At 55.8% G+C, this 14,404-nt stretch overlaps 5 protein-coding genes across 5 annotated transcripts; 3 read left to right on the top strand and 2 right to left on the bottom strand.

Annotated features, from left to right (window-relative positions):
* Positions 1 to 1,465: 1,465 nt before the first annotated feature.
* Positions 1,466 to 1,942, top strand: G647_02730 (uncharacterized protein; the record flags this gene model as incomplete). Its single annotated transcript, XM_008727076.1, has 1 exon — positions 1,466 to 1,942. The coding sequence occupies one exon, from the start codon at positions 1,466 to 1,468 to the stop codon at positions 1,940 to 1,942; it is 477 nt and encodes a 158-aa protein (XP_008725298.1).
* A 1,244-nt stretch (positions 1,943 to 3,186) lies between these two features.
* G647_02729 (uncharacterized protein) lies at positions 3,187 to 6,813 on the top strand (the record flags this gene model as incomplete). Its single annotated transcript, XM_008727075.1, has 2 exons — positions 3,187 to 6,321; positions 6,373 to 6,813. 2 exons carry the CDS (start codon positions 3,187 to 3,189, stop codon positions 6,811 to 6,813), a joined length of 3,576 nt encoding a protein of 1,191 aa, XP_008725297.1.
* A 998-nt stretch (positions 6,814 to 7,811) lies between these two features.
* On the bottom strand, positions 7,812 to 9,059 carry G647_02728 (uncharacterized protein; the record flags this gene model as incomplete). The annotated part of the gene is made up of 1 exon (XM_008727074.1): positions 7,812 to 9,059. One exon carries the CDS (start codon positions 9,057 to 9,059, stop codon positions 7,812 to 7,814), a length of 1,248 nt encoding a protein of 415 aa, XP_008725296.1.
* Positions 9,060 to 9,479: 420 nt separating this feature from the next.
* On the bottom strand, positions 9,480 to 10,220 carry G647_02727 (uncharacterized protein; the record flags this gene model as incomplete). Its single annotated transcript, XM_008727073.1, has 1 exon — positions 9,480 to 10,220. The coding sequence occupies one exon, from the start codon at positions 10,218 to 10,220 to the stop codon at positions 9,480 to 9,482; it is 741 nt and encodes a 246-aa protein (XP_008725295.1).
* A 1,074-nt stretch (positions 10,221 to 11,294) lies between these two features.
* Positions 11,295 to 13,226, top strand: G647_02726 (uncharacterized protein; the record flags this gene model as incomplete). The annotated part of the gene is made up of 1 exon (XM_008727072.1): positions 11,295 to 13,226. One exon carries the CDS (start codon positions 11,295 to 11,297, stop codon positions 13,224 to 13,226), a length of 1,932 nt encoding a protein of 643 aa, XP_008725294.1.
* Between the last annotated feature and the right edge of the window lie 1,178 nt (positions 13,227 to 14,404).

Raw genomic sequence — 14,404 nt, 5'->3', positions numbered from 1 at the left:
GAAGTTTGGTTTTGGACCCGCTGGGGCTCTCAGGTCGAATTGTGCTGCCGTTGTGATCGGCTTGTGCGGGTGCTGCTTGAGTGTTTTGCTCTGGAACCGTGTTCCCTTCGTGTGTGAAGTTGGACTTGGATGGCGAGAGAGATCTCTGAGAACCGGAGGGGCGCGTGCGTATTTATTTACCTACCTCTACTCGGGAGCTGGCTGATCTATCTCGCGGTCTAGGTCGAGCTTCTCGTCCTCGCTTCGACATATGCCGACCAGAGATGCCACGGAGACCGCCTCGCACTTCATGGGTGTGCCAGTTTCCGAGACCTTGTCACGAACGCGTTTCTTGAAAAGGTTTGGGTCAGCTATCGTCTTCCCGACGACAGCCGATCAAGCACGCACGGCCAAGGGCAAGCTCCTATCCACCTGCATATTCGACGCGAGGTATAGAGTCCAGATGCCGCGAGGGAGGAGTCATTGGGCATGCATCGTATGACTGCAAAGGGAGAAGAGCTCACATCATCACGCCATGCAAACTGGAAATTGCAGATGTGGAGTGACATTCAAATCTTAAGTGGTCGTCAATACCAACAGCATGTATGTTGATTACGTTGCTTAGCGAGCCCGACGATGGGCCCTGAAGCTTCGAATGCAGTCCCTCTTCAGGCAACGGCTGTAGTGAATTCGACTGATAAGCTTGCGTCGGCCATTCCTCGATCTCTGCCTCGCGCAGTTCAGAGCCAGAGCGCCGTGGCCAGGAAGAGGGGAGAATAGAGAGGAACAGGAAAGAGTGAAACTGCAGGTGGTGCTGCAGCTGCGCCGCTTGTCCTCAAAGACTGTCATTACAATTCCAAACGCTGACGGTATGCACTAGTTCCTTCACCACGAAGAATTTCAGGAAACTTCGGGGTGTTTTCATCCTGTATGATCATTTAAAGATCGCACCATGTCCAGCGACTTCCTTCCGGCAGCCTGGCTTTCTGCTTGTCATATGACTGCTTCACCCGGTGCTGGAAGGCGACGAGTCACTAGGAACTTACTCTGTTCTGTGTAGCCACGTGTGAAGACCTCAGAGAGGCTTCTCCTTGGCGTTGGAACGAGCGTTGCTGGTGTGACAATCGCACGATTTACAATGAGGTGGAACGATTGGCCGAGTAGCCTTATTTTCAGGACGGAGCAGCTCACTGCGATGAATCCCCAATTACCGTCGCTTAGTCGAGCACGCAGAAGGCTCTGGCGGAGGTCGCTACGTTCTAAACAGCTACCCGTACAAAGCATCGGCGAGGGTGTGTGCAGGTGGGTAAGGTTCTCGGAAACTATGTAAGGAGGTGGTGATTCTGCGCTTTTCGTTTCGCGAAGAGACCAAACCGATCGATCACAGAATACTAAACCAGAACCCAAGTCTTAAGCGACACCACCAGATCCCCAATACCGATACCGCTGTGCCACTACAGCCGATAAAGATCTTCGATACACCACTATGTCGACGCTCGAGTGCCTTCTACATCCCCACCACATCTCTCTGGTTGACGTTCATTCTCTGCGAGCAAGACTCAATCATGCAGGCGACGCATACTATAACATCGACGGTCTGCCTTCGCATCGTGGAGTTCAAGCACCCAAATTCGACGTCTTCGATATGGATGGACATGCGCCCGGATGGCTACTCGTAGGCAACGTTCCAGGGGTAAAATCAGCAGAGGAAATCCAGGTCGAATGGCTTGAATGTACCACCATCTTCATTCGTGGAAAGTTGGCAACCACATTGATCCCGACTTTCGGCGAAGCGGAAAGCAAGATCTTGAAGACTGTTCACAAGGAAAGACATGAAGGTCCCTTTGAACGCTCTGTCACTTTACCTGCGAAGGCCGACCCTGAAAGCTTGAAGATGGAGGTGAAGGATGGCATTGTGTATGTCAGAATCGCAAAGAAGTTTGAGACGGAGAAGAAGGAGTGATATGTTCGGGCTTGGAGCCAACCCTCATGATACCTGCTAAGCCAACTTAATGATAATCGAGCGTTTGCTGCTTCCAACCACCATCCATCACGTTGATACGGCAGCCATCTATCAGGCACAAGGAGATTCAATCCTGCCCGTTACGAGTTGCGCTGGCTTTGTGTTGGCTCTACAACAGTAACAAATCACGAGGGTGTGCTCCTGTTGTAGGGCGAGTCGGGCAGACTTCATGTCCCAATACAAAGCTTCCGCATCGGGGTGGAGCGTTCAGCATAAACCGTAGCTGTTGTCCTTCTGTCTTTCTTGAAACTGACGTTCATCCTTTCTCAAGCTCTCTCAACCTTCTGCACACAAGCTTCTTCTTTGCTTCAACTCCAGCGACAACAGTAACTCAGCTCCTTGTGACAGGCGACAGCGAGTGATCCATCGGCGGCTACCCGGCAATCCTGCCTTTTCGAGACACCCAGACAACATGCCCAATCAGCGACGGCTGAAGCTCAGAACAGCGCTAGTTGTGCTGCTAGCGTGGTCGCACGTGATCAGGGTAATTCTCCGAAGGCCTTGATTGAGGCTTTGCTAAATTTGGAGTGGCTTTGTCCATGTCCCGTCGACGAATTCACGCCTGGTCACATCCTCATCCTTCGGTGCATGAATCCTAAATCCAATCTGACAAGCCACCATTTTCTCGCCTCACTTACTGGCACGTCAGGTCCCCTTCATCCGTTGTTTATGGTGCCATCGCGCATTCACTCGGCCGGACCGTGCTACAACACCAAGTTCCCTCCACAACGCGTCTCCTCTTTCTCGATTCCTCCTCCTTGTCCGACATTTACGTCTCGTCCTTCTCCACTGCGCTCCTCGAGCCTTGCCCGCGCTTGCTGTGGTGCTACCAAAAAGTTCCTCGCCGGACGCCCATTGCGATCACCAGATCGCCAGGAGGCCGCCTCGATTTGATAACAGGACGAGGGTTACTTTACCAACGACGGTTTATCGGAGCATTCCTACACGACGTTCTGCGTCTTCTTCCTCCCTCACTAATTCCCTGAGACACCTGCGCATGGACTTGCCAGTACTTGCAACAAGAGACGGACACCCCACTGTTTTACAAAGAAAGTCATTCGCTACCTTGGGATTCGGTTGAAGTGGGCTCCCGCTGTGCTATCTTGGAAGTAACCCTTGGGCTGTCGATGTTCAGTAAGCCTGCTGCAAGAGCTACATGCACGCACTGAGCGCAACTACCCAGCATGGCGGCTCCGCTTGACGAGCTGCACCAGGGAAATTCTGGAACAACGAGATACATCATAGGTGCTCCTAGGAACCAGAACGAATCTGCGCCGCACAACTCCAACGGCCAGTACAACCACAATCCACCAAACCCAGCGAACGGAAATGCGAATTCAAATGTGAATGATGCTCCCTACGAGAGCGACGGCAGATATTCGTCAGATAGTCGAACAGGGCGAAAGCGATCGCTTGGTGGCCCGAACGAACGCAGCCGGTCAAGGACAAATGGCAGTAACGGAAAGTCATCAGATTCGAGAGTGCGGCAGTGCAAGAAGTGTGGCGAAGCGCTTACCGGTCAGTTCGTGCGTGCGCTAGGAGGAACCTTCCACCTGGACTGCTTCAAATGCGCCGACTGCGGTCAGATTGTCGCGTCCAAATTCTTCCCTGTCGATGCAGATGATGGCTCCGGCCAATTTCCCTTATGCGAAACGGACTATTTTCGGCGCCTTGATTTGTTGTGTTTTGAATGCGGCGGCGCTCTGCGAGGTTCTTACATCACGGCGCTGGATCGGAAATACCACATTGAGCATTTTACCTGTTCAGTTTGCCCGACCGTTTTCGGTGCTCAGGACAGCTACTATGAACATGACGCCAAGGTCTATTGTCACTACCACTACTCGACCCAGTTTGCGCAACGGTGCAACGGTTGTCAGACTGCTATTCTCAAGCAGTTTGTTGAGATCTTCCGCAATGGACAGAATCAACACTGGCACCCTGAATGTTACATGATCCACAAGTTTTGGAATGTGCGACTCGCGCAAAATGAGACAGAGGGTGCTAGGAAAGACATTCACGCGCCAGTCACGGAAGATGAGCGGGAGGCTGTCAAAGAGGACGAAGAAAAAATGGAAGACAAGGTCTATCGCATTTGGAGCACTCTCTCTACCTTTGAGGAATCATCAGCTTCCTGCATATCGGACATGCTTTTGCACGTTAGCAACGGGGTCTACGTCGACGGTGTGATTGTGGCACGCAAATTTATTTGGCATGTTGACATTCTCTTCGGCGCCATCGATACGCTTGGGGTTCTGGTCATCAAAGCTGAACTCAGGGAACTTGCTTATGCCCGCGAAGCAAAGCTCCTTTGCAAGAAGGTCGTCGCTTTCTTCACGCTTCTCTCTAAAACCCAAGAGACCGGTGTGCGAAAGCTCGGTGTTACTCAAGAGCTCCTCTCTCTGGTTACTGGCCTGGCTCATTACTTGAAGCTTCTCATCCGAATTGGTCTACAGGGCGCGCTGAAGCTTGAACGCGAGAAAGGTTCTCCGGAAGGACTCCATGCCTTCTTGGATGAACTAGCGGACCTTGAGACCATCAAAGAGCAAGAGATGAAATCAATCGACCTGCAGGAGAGTGTTGCGGGGCTGGCAAGCCAAGAATCCGATTGCTGTGCGGCGTGCATGGAACCCATCGACGATGAGTGCGTCATGATCTATGGCCGGAGATGGCACGCGAGGCCTCCTCATCTGACATGCAGTGTGTGCCAGCGAGACCTCACAGGCGAGCTTGGCAGCGCAATGTACAACGAGAGAGAAGAAAGGGTCTACTGCGTCGACCACGCCAGGCGAACATCCGAAACCGTTACAGGCTTTGCGCATGTCACCAAATTACAACAATACGTCTTCCTGCTCCGTGTGGCATTGGCTCGATTGTTAGAGGTGCTCAAGTCTGGCGGCACCTTGCCACACACCTCGGATGACCCAAACTTGACGCCATACGATACCAATGAAGGCCACCATGTCACTCCTGCCGGTGAGCAGTCCAGACCAGTCCAGAAGATGGGATCAAGATCTCGCTCCTATGCGGGTACCTCGAGTCAGCAGGAATCTTCACTGGAGCAGACTGTTGGCGAGATGAAACGTCTACGCTCTACACGCAACGAACGTACTCTCTCTACCACATTCCGAAAAGCCCGAGAGTCAAAGATACTCTATGGGCCAGCTGGTGTTCGTCCAGGTTCTGAGGGCAATGATGGCCCGGACAACCGAAATCCGGGGGGCTTCCAGATTGTCCAGGAGAAAGATCTCGATGGTCGTGTCAGACCAGAACTTACTTTTGGCAATCAAGAGGGTCTGACCCTGGATGACATTCCGAGGATTGTTGCCGCTGAGCAAGCGAAGGAGCAACGACCCAATGCCTTCCGCCATGCTGGGACGAATCTCATTGGTCACCGCGGCAACGAGCCCAGACTCGTCAATGGTCATTCCCGGGGCACGTCTGGTGCCGGAGCTGATCTCCTAGGTGGCGAGAACCCTCTTCGGACCAAGCGATACTTTTCGGAATTATCAGCCTTGGAATACTTCATCGTCCGCCACGTGGCCGTGTTGTCGATGCAACCACTCTTGGACGGTGAATACACCCTAGAGGACTTGCTCGGCCTCATTGAACAGCGCAAGCCGACATTCTGGGGCAAAGTCAGTCGTGCCCTGCGTGGTGACGGAGGTGTAAAGAAGAAGGGCATTTTCGGCGTGCCGCTAGAGACCCTCGTGGAGCGCGAAGGGGCTGAGTCAACCAACGGGGTCGGTCCCGGAGCCTTGCGGGTCCCAGCAATCGTAGACGACTGCGTCTCCGCCATGAAGCAGATGGACATGTCGGTTGAAGGTGTCTTCAGAAAGAACGGCAACATCAAACGCTTGAAAGAGGCTGCGGAGGCGATCGATGCAAATCAGACTCCAGATCTCAGCCGCGAGAACCCCGTTCAGGTTGCCGCATTGCTCAAGAAGTTCTTGAGAGAAATGCCGGAACCTCTGTTGACATACAAGCTGCAGAAGCTTTTCATCATATCTCAGAAGATTGAGGACGACGAGCGCCGGAGAAGAGTGTTGCACCTCACCTGCTGTTTGATGCCAAAGAGCCATCGTGACACGATGGAAGTGTTGTTCTCGTTTCTGAAGTGGGCGGCTTCATTCTCTCAAGTCGACGAGGAATCGGGCAGCAAAATGGACATCCACAACCTGGCTACTGTTATGGCACCGAACATCTTATACGCGAAGGAGAAGGCAGCGGGTGCAAGGCCCAATGTTCCCCAAGTCGATGAGAGCTTTCTAGCTATCGAGGCGGTCAATACTCTGATCGAGTACAACGACTACTTCTGTCAGGTAAGCGAAACGAAACCATAATGTGATGATCGTAGCTGAACACACGCACAGGTCCCGGAAGATTTGCAGTCGATTCTCACCGACACTGGCCTCCATGGCGGATCAGCAGAACTCACGACGAAGGAGATTCTGTCCAGATATGGCCACATTGCCAAAGGTCAGGTCCAGAGACAGACGGCATCGGCAGCAGATGCTCCGATCCGCAGCCCAGCTTCAGCCACGACGCCAGTCGGCCCTGTCGCGACCCGAGTCGACGTTGACCCATACCAAGCCACGGCATGGCAGAAGCAGAGCTCAGTCCGTCCTGTTCAGAATATGGCTGCGGCTACTTCTGCGCCTGCGAACGACTTTCACTTCACCACCCCTAACAGTCCTTATGCTCGCAATCGCGCCGGTAGCGCTGACAGCTCAGGTAGCCACGGTGCCCAGCCTCAACCGGTTGGACGGCAGAGTTACCAAACCAGACCCGGACAAATGGGCGTCTCGGGTTGAAAAGCACACACAAATCGCACACACTCACCTGCATCACGGTCGCGGCGTTTTACTGCATCACGGGGTTGATTGGGATTCTGTTCCAGGGGCGGACTGCGGAAAACGCGTGAGCGCGATGGCCCATCAAAACACCTGCACGAAGTTAACGACACGAAAGTACCCCATATTCTCTTTTGTTTCTCACCATCCCAACGGGCCATGCGTGCCCTCTTCGATTCACGCTGCACCAAAAGCAGAGCTTTTACAAAGTCTGTTGAGCTTCCTCGGCAACTTCGAAACGCCTTATCTTCACCTTCCCAGCAAATGCTGCGGGATGATCGCAGCAACTGGCCTCAGACTGTTTACGATTTCTTCACAGCAAGCGATCCCTTCTTTATCCATCAAAACTTGTAGCTTGTGAGCTTTTTCTTTTCGCACTGCTCAGCACGGGGCTGGACTTGTCGAGAGTTCAAACCGGAAGGAGTTGAGAAGGCTCCCTTTCCGGGGCTTTGAGAGTCTCCTCGATGGAGAATTCTTGCCGGATGCGGCACAAAATCAGCGGGACCAGAACGACAATTGGGCAGACTTGGTCGTGAGGCGTCGTGTGGCTGCATGTTGGATACAGCGAGCACGACTTTGCTCAGAGTCACCGGCACATTGCACGAGCGAGAGCCCAGGTCAGGCAGACGGCATGCAGGAACAGAAGGATTGGAGACGAAAGACGGGGATTCGAACTTGCCTGTGCCTAGACTCTCTCTCTGTCTCACCAACTTCGAGCTTGGCTGACCTTCCTCCTAATGCTCCCAACCTTGGACAAGAGTAGAGATTGGAGGGCCTTGTATTTCTCTTGCGGCCGCAGGACCAAGCGGCAAATATGTACTTGTCAGCGAGCTGATCATGGCAAAATGAAAGGCGTGTACGGGTTGAGAGTCCAGGAGCCTGCTTGCTGCTTGTTGTATGGAGTATTCAGAAAGACGCAAGCGAGAAAAAGAACCCAGTTCTAATTCTGTGGTGTTGATTCAATGGCTCCTCTCCTTCGACCCGTATCGTTCGCCGTTGCTATTGACCCCGTCTGCCCTTTTCGCATCCGCAACGCCAGTCTCCTGGTCCCTCCCCTTTTGCAATACCGCGTCCATGACCCTCCCAAGCCTCTCCGCGGCCTCGTCCGTGATCTGATAATGCACAACCAGCCGCCCACCAAAGGCCTTCAAGCCCTCCTCGGCGGCCAACTGGGCGAAATCCGTACTCGACATGCCCTCGCTCGCCAGGTCCAACCACACCATGTTCGTCTCGGTCGGGTTCGCGAGTTTGCCGCCCCTCGAAGTCCACATGTCTGCCACTTTCCTCGCCCGTGCGTGCGAGGCCCTCAGCTTGCCGCCCTCGCCGTGGGGACCGCGGCCGAAGCCCTCCTCGACGGCGACGCGGGCGGCCGCACTGATCACGCCGGCCTGGCGCGTGCCGCCGCCGATCATCTTGCGGATGCGCCGGGCGTGGGCGATGAAGGGCTTCGAGCCGACGATGATGCTTCCGATGGGCGCGCCTAGGCCCTTGGAGAAACACATGCTCACGCTGTCGAACTGGGTGCAGTAGTCCGGCAGGCTGCCCGCGTTGGCGGCGACGGCCTCCCAGATGCGCGCGCCGTCCAGGTGGAGCCTGATGTCGTGGGCGCGGGCGAACTGGGCGATGCGGCGCAGTTCGGCGAGCGGCATGATCATGCCGTCGAGGGTGTTTTCCAGGCTGATGACGCGGGTCGGGCACGCGTGCACGTCGGAGCTGAGGACCGCGTGGCGTTCCACGTCCTCGAGCGTGAGGTGGTGGCCGTTGGCGGGCCGGATGGGCAGGATCATGGCGCTGGAGAGCGACGACACGCCGCCGGCCTCGTAGTTGTAGATGTGCGACCGGATGTCGCACAGCACCGAGTGCGGCGGCTGCGTGAGGTGCGTGCGGAGGGCGACCTGGTTGCCCATGGTGCCGGACATGACGAGCAGGGCGGCCTCGTGGCCGGCCAGCTCGGCGATGTAGGCCTCCAGGTCGTTGGTCGTGGGGTCCTCGAGCATGACGTCGTCTTGGAGCGTCGTGTTGATGATGGCCTCGAGCATGCTGGCCGTCGGCGTCGTCATGGTGTCGGAGCGGAAGTCCAGGCACGCGGGGCCGGGCTGTTGCCAGGCGTTGACGGCCTTGTGTGTCGCCGCGGCGCTGTGGGCTTCTTTGATGGCTTCGTTTGGTGCCATGGCCGAGACCGGGTCGGGCCTGTCGTCGACGGCCATGCTGGATGATGCCCTCGCGGTGCTTGTGTACAAGGATGCTGGACGAGCGAATTGTTCATGTGCTCGGGCGTGGAATCGTAGGTTTGATCGGATACCGGCTGTGACTCTCTGTCGACTCGCCGCTCCTAGCATTGCCAGCCGTGTAATACCCAGAGAGGGTTTTTTGACATGGTCGTTTACTGCAAAAGGCGTACGTCCAGTGGCACCGTGGAGCGTGGAGACTGGAGCGGTGATGTGCGCCGGCGGCGCTGAAGGAGACTTCGAAGAAAGACAATGGCACCTTCCCCTTTGAGATCTACAGTAGATCTATGGGACGGCGCACGATCGCGCGGACTTCTATGCCATGCAATGGCAGTAAATGCATACTGTGGTTACCACCAGACTGTGTATTGACCCGTGCTGATACCTCGCATGCCGATCTCACGGTAACACTTCATACTGGGCATCAGTACAGACTCCTCCATTTACTCCTGGGATCACGTCGTTGGGACAGGCACTCATGACGGCGACACAGTCCAACTCGGCCCTTAGCACCAGGTACTCCCCAGCCCGACTTTCCGGGGCGACGCACTCGATCTTCCCTCCACCAGACCGACGATCCAGTGGCGTCGTGATCGGCACGTTCATGAAGACATTCAGAGGGTCGGGGGTCCACTCGGTCGAGATTGAGCCCGCAGCGAACAGCCCTGCCGCCGCTGCTTCGCGCAGCGCCACGTGCATGTTCTCAGCACAGCTGCCGTGGTCATAGCCGTCGACGCCCAGGTTGTGGTAGCGGAATCGATCGCAGCAGCCGAACAACGTGTCGTGGATGCCCGTGGTGGTGTCCTCTAGCAGCGTGAACAGCGGGACGGACTTGTTCGTGTACAGGACATCTCGGGCTTCGGCCGAGGGGATCAACTTCGAAAGAATGGAGCGAGTCCGTGATGCCGAGAAGTATTGCACCCCGGAGCTGAAGGGATAGGGCGTCGCATCGGTTTCCTTGCTGGCGTCTTGCGTGGAGCGTATGAAGCTTCTGGGTATGTCGCTGGGGGTACTGCCGGGGAAGACAAAGGCCCAGAAGTCGATGACCTGGTTGCCGTGAGGGTTGATCAGTTTGAGTCTTTGGCCCTTCTTGAGGCCGACATGAGCGCCTGTGCGAGCTGGTATGGATATGCTAGACATTCTGACGGGCTGTGACTTTGGCGGTAGCAGTGGCATTCACTGTTAGCCTCTTCGTCGTGAGAAAGCCGTCACATAGGGTTATTTGTGTCAGTGGTTCATTCTATGGATAGCGGCAATCTCCTTTTATTTACACCTAAGCATCGAGTTATCAAGCGGTGATGTACGGTCACCTCACGAAGACTGCGCTGACTAGGCACGCACTTTGACATAATCAACTGGCCGTGGTGGCTCTGGCGGTGCTGGTGCTGGTGCTGGTGCTGTAGCGGGCAGGAGACGCGTCTCGCTTGGCCGGTCGCGGTCGCGTCGCACTTTCCGCCCTTGTCGCCCGCTTCGCTTCACCCGCTTCACCCGCGTCACCCGCTTGTCTTCCGTTTGTGGCTGCGCTTCAAAACCTGCGAACCTTCAAACCTACGAACCTCCTCGTCGATTGCGCCCGTACTGCGCACCAGGTCAACGCGATACCCGAGATGGCTTCGTCGTCGCGGCACAAATCGCAGCCTCCCTCTCCGCATGTGAATCTGCATTGTCTGCAATGTAACAACCAAATCGGAATCTTCGACAACGAATGGAGTCGCCTTACCTCTTCGTATGTTCGCTGTGTCCACCCTGGCGCGCATTTTGGCACCGAAGTCGCCGCAAATCGGACCCAGGTTGTGCCAACAGGCGCTGCGCAACGCCTGCTGGAGGGGTGTACTCTCGCCGAGGTGTTCTGCACAAAGTGCTCAGCGGTGGTCGGACAGTATTGCAAAGATATACCAGGACCCGAGAAAAGGAATATGCTGTGAGCGAGCCTTGACTTTGCAGAAGACTGTTTGGTTGTTCTGACTCGAGGATAGAAAGCAGTATCTCTACAAATTGTCCAAGACATATCTCAAGAGCGGCGATACCAATGAACAAGTCGACCCGATATTCGCTTATAGCGGGGATCTTGTCCAAGCAAACACGAGAACGGGCGCTACACCGCGTGCGAGCCTGCCTGCTGTTCCCCGGTGGTCGCACACACCCTTCCCATCAGAAGAGACTCCGTCGCGCCTCCAGCCATTGAAAGACTCGCATCGTCGAGCTTCAGCCCCGATGTCTTTGCGAAACAACCACGAGCCTAGCTCGCTGGCCTCTGGGGACCCGGAAGATCCGTCCACCGACCATTTCACGAGGCGCGACGCACGACAGAGCCTGCAGGAGGGAGCATTCGTGACGCTGGATGCCAGAATGCGGGAGAATGAGAAACAACTCCGAGCAATCTCTGCAGTTCTTGATGCATTCCGTGGCACACTTGAGGACATCAACGCGTCGGTTAAGGAACTTCAATTTCAGAACACTACGTCTCATGCCGGAAACTCCACCAATGTCGACTTTGTCGCCAGCCTGCACGCCATGGTCGGGGCTCTGAAAACCGCGCAGTCCAATGCGCAAGAGCTGGCAGAGCTTCGTGCCGAGAATACCACGCTGAAGGCGAAGTGGGATATTGTCCAGTCAGCCATTACGACTGCAGCGGGAAGCGAAGTACCGAGCATTTCTTCGACGGCATTGCATGCGAATAGTCTGGGAAAGCGCAAGCGCAACAGCAACGTCAGCAAACCTGCCTCTACTGGTCCCTCAAACCCTATATCACAACCAAAGCCCTTTTGGCTGAGGAATTCGTCGTCCTCTGTGCAGGTCCCGACTCCACAATCCAGCACGCACTCAGACCTCCAGTCGCAGGACACCTCCAATAGTTCACGTAACGCCACCCCTGACGATGCACACGACGGCTCTCCGCAGAACAGCAAGAAGCCCAAGGCATCGACAGCGCCACACTCACATCAACCCGAACAGAAGCAGCAGGTTGCAGTGTCTAGTCAGCTTTCGACGGGTCTCAGTCCCGCTGAGCGTTTTGCGCTGGGGGATGCCTCCTTCGATGATTCGCTCGCCGGCGCAGGTGCTTCGGATGCGGAAGAACAGCAGCGCAATTCAAGTTCAGTCCCCACGATGGATTCATCACAGTCACCATCAGCGGAAGATGAGCAACCTTCAACCCTTGCAGGGGATGGAATGCAGACTGCCGAGAACGACACTACGGTTCCAGAAGATGGCGTGCAGCTGGGCGGCATTGGTGATGAGCCACCAGTGGACGTCAACACGATCGAGACGACGGCCAACCGCTTCTCCATGGGGGACAGCGTTGAGTTTAGTGGTGACGAGGAGGGTCCTGGGCTAGAGCAGGATGAGGGCCCAACCTCATCAGAAGCTCGTCAGAGCTCTCCAGTGAATGTGGATCAAGCCAAACAGGTGCAGGCACGCGACACCTCTACTCCAGATGACGCTTCGGTCCAGTCGGCGCCAGCCAAACGAACCCGGAGCAAGACCCAGGCTGTGTCCACTGCTTCGACGCGAAGAAAGACAATCGAATTTGCCATCGTCTCGGTCAAGGATAGACGAAGCGTTGCGCCCGAGCCACCACCGTCACGGAGGATCCTGCCCCGCCGAATAAGTTCGGATCAAACGGGACGATTTGAGAACTCGACGCCAGAAACGGTCGAGGCTGAACTAATAGAGTTAGAGAAGCCCAAAGGACCACGACAGTACAAGACTTATGTCCAGACAGGCACGAAGCTTCTCAACATTGAGTTAAAAGAGCTCGGACTGGAGGAATGGATCGACAAGGACAAGAGTGGGCCTGAATACAAGCGGCTTGTCGAGGAGGCCAGAGAACGCAAGCGAGAACAGACCAAATTGGCCGCACTCGCCAGTCGGGGCGTGTCTGTTCCAGGAGCGGATATGGATGAGGCACTGCGACTATCGACGCCTTCCCTGGAAGAGGCCTTGCAACAAGCCCAGGCTCTGGCCGATGCGACCAACGGGCGAATTACCGCCGCCAGCAATGGCCCAGCAAAGACAACAGAACCAGCCCGACAAGCGGCTAGTGCTGGTCCTATCAGCAAGCGCAGAAAGTCCAAAGCCGACCGTCAGGAAGAGATTCGCAAACGAGATGAGCTGGCGAAGGCAGCCATGGAGATGGAAGACTAGGGATCGGCGCAAAAGGGCTCAGGCGGTCAAGACATAGAGAATCGAATATGTCCGCACCAGTCTCGCACGGTGTTGCACGGGCCTCGTGCAGTTTTGACACCTGTCAACGCGCGGAGTGAGAGCGTGGGTAGATTGCGCGTGTGGCTGGATTGATATGGTTGCTTCTATCCCAGTACCTCGTATCTTGCATCCTGCATCCTATCGCGTGGACGGGTCCCCAAGCACTGCGATGTTGCTTGCCTGAGGCTGTCTGGACTGGATGGATAACCCTGGACTCGGGCGTCGCGGCATCGGCGCGTGACGTCCACCATGCATAACCATCCCACGGGAGCAAACAGAGGGCCTCGTATCCATTGGTCCCTGTTGCAGGACGCACGTTAGGCATAAGGTGCGCTACTCTAGCCAGGAACGGGGATGCCGGACCACGATCCCTAGGCCCCCGTTAGCCCCTCACGCACGCGCTGTCGCCTAGGACTCGATCTTCGGATGCACAGCTTCGAAGCACCGCCGCCGCTGGGGAGCCGATGCAATGCAGGGGTCTGCCGTCCTGGCCGCCCTGGCCGCCCTCCCGAGTCCGCGTCGGCGGGGAAATTTCTTCGAGACGCTGCGCAGTTGAGAACTTAACTCGACTTCCATCCCAAGCCCATCCACGCCTTTTCTTTCCTTGGACTTTCGCACATCTGTTCTGTCACTTTATTGCTACCTCCCCTTACGAGAGCGGCCTTTTTGATAGCGTTGCTTGTTCCTTTGCGTGTTATAGCGGTGCGGGCACGTGCAGCCGCACCCTCGTCCCGTCGACAAAAGAACCATTGTAGGAAACCAATCCAATCTTCCGAACCCCCAAGACGCATGTACAGTGACTAACAACTGGATAGGAAGACCCTGCTTGTTGGTCGCCTTGCCTACTCATTCCTCGCGACTTTGCACTGGTAGGCTATTCGAACTTTATTCCACTTCACCGGTTGTTGTTCCCGTTACCTTGTCCCCCCACGTGGACATGACATGTCACTGGCCGTTGAGGAGAGGTAGAAGAGTCGCGGAGTCGCGGGCCTAAGTTTGGGGCAACGCATGCAGCAGGAGGGGCCTCATGGTCTATGGTCAAATGCGCAGGACGGGGTTTTCATGGCACAATGTTGCAGGGAGGCAAAGCGTCGGTCGTGGACGCCACATGTCGAAGG

Source organism: Cladophialophora carrionii, assembly GCF_000365165.1.
Source record: "Cladophialophora carrionii CBS 160.54 unplaced genomic scaffold supercont1.2, whole genome shotgun sequence".
NCBI classification, from domain to species: Eukaryota; Fungi; Ascomycota; class Eurotiomycetes; order Chaetothyriales; family Herpotrichiellaceae; genus Cladophialophora; species Cladophialophora carrionii.
The sequence above is the reverse complement of the archived record's forward strand: the minus strand, read 5'-3'. Positions and strand labels throughout refer to the sequence as shown.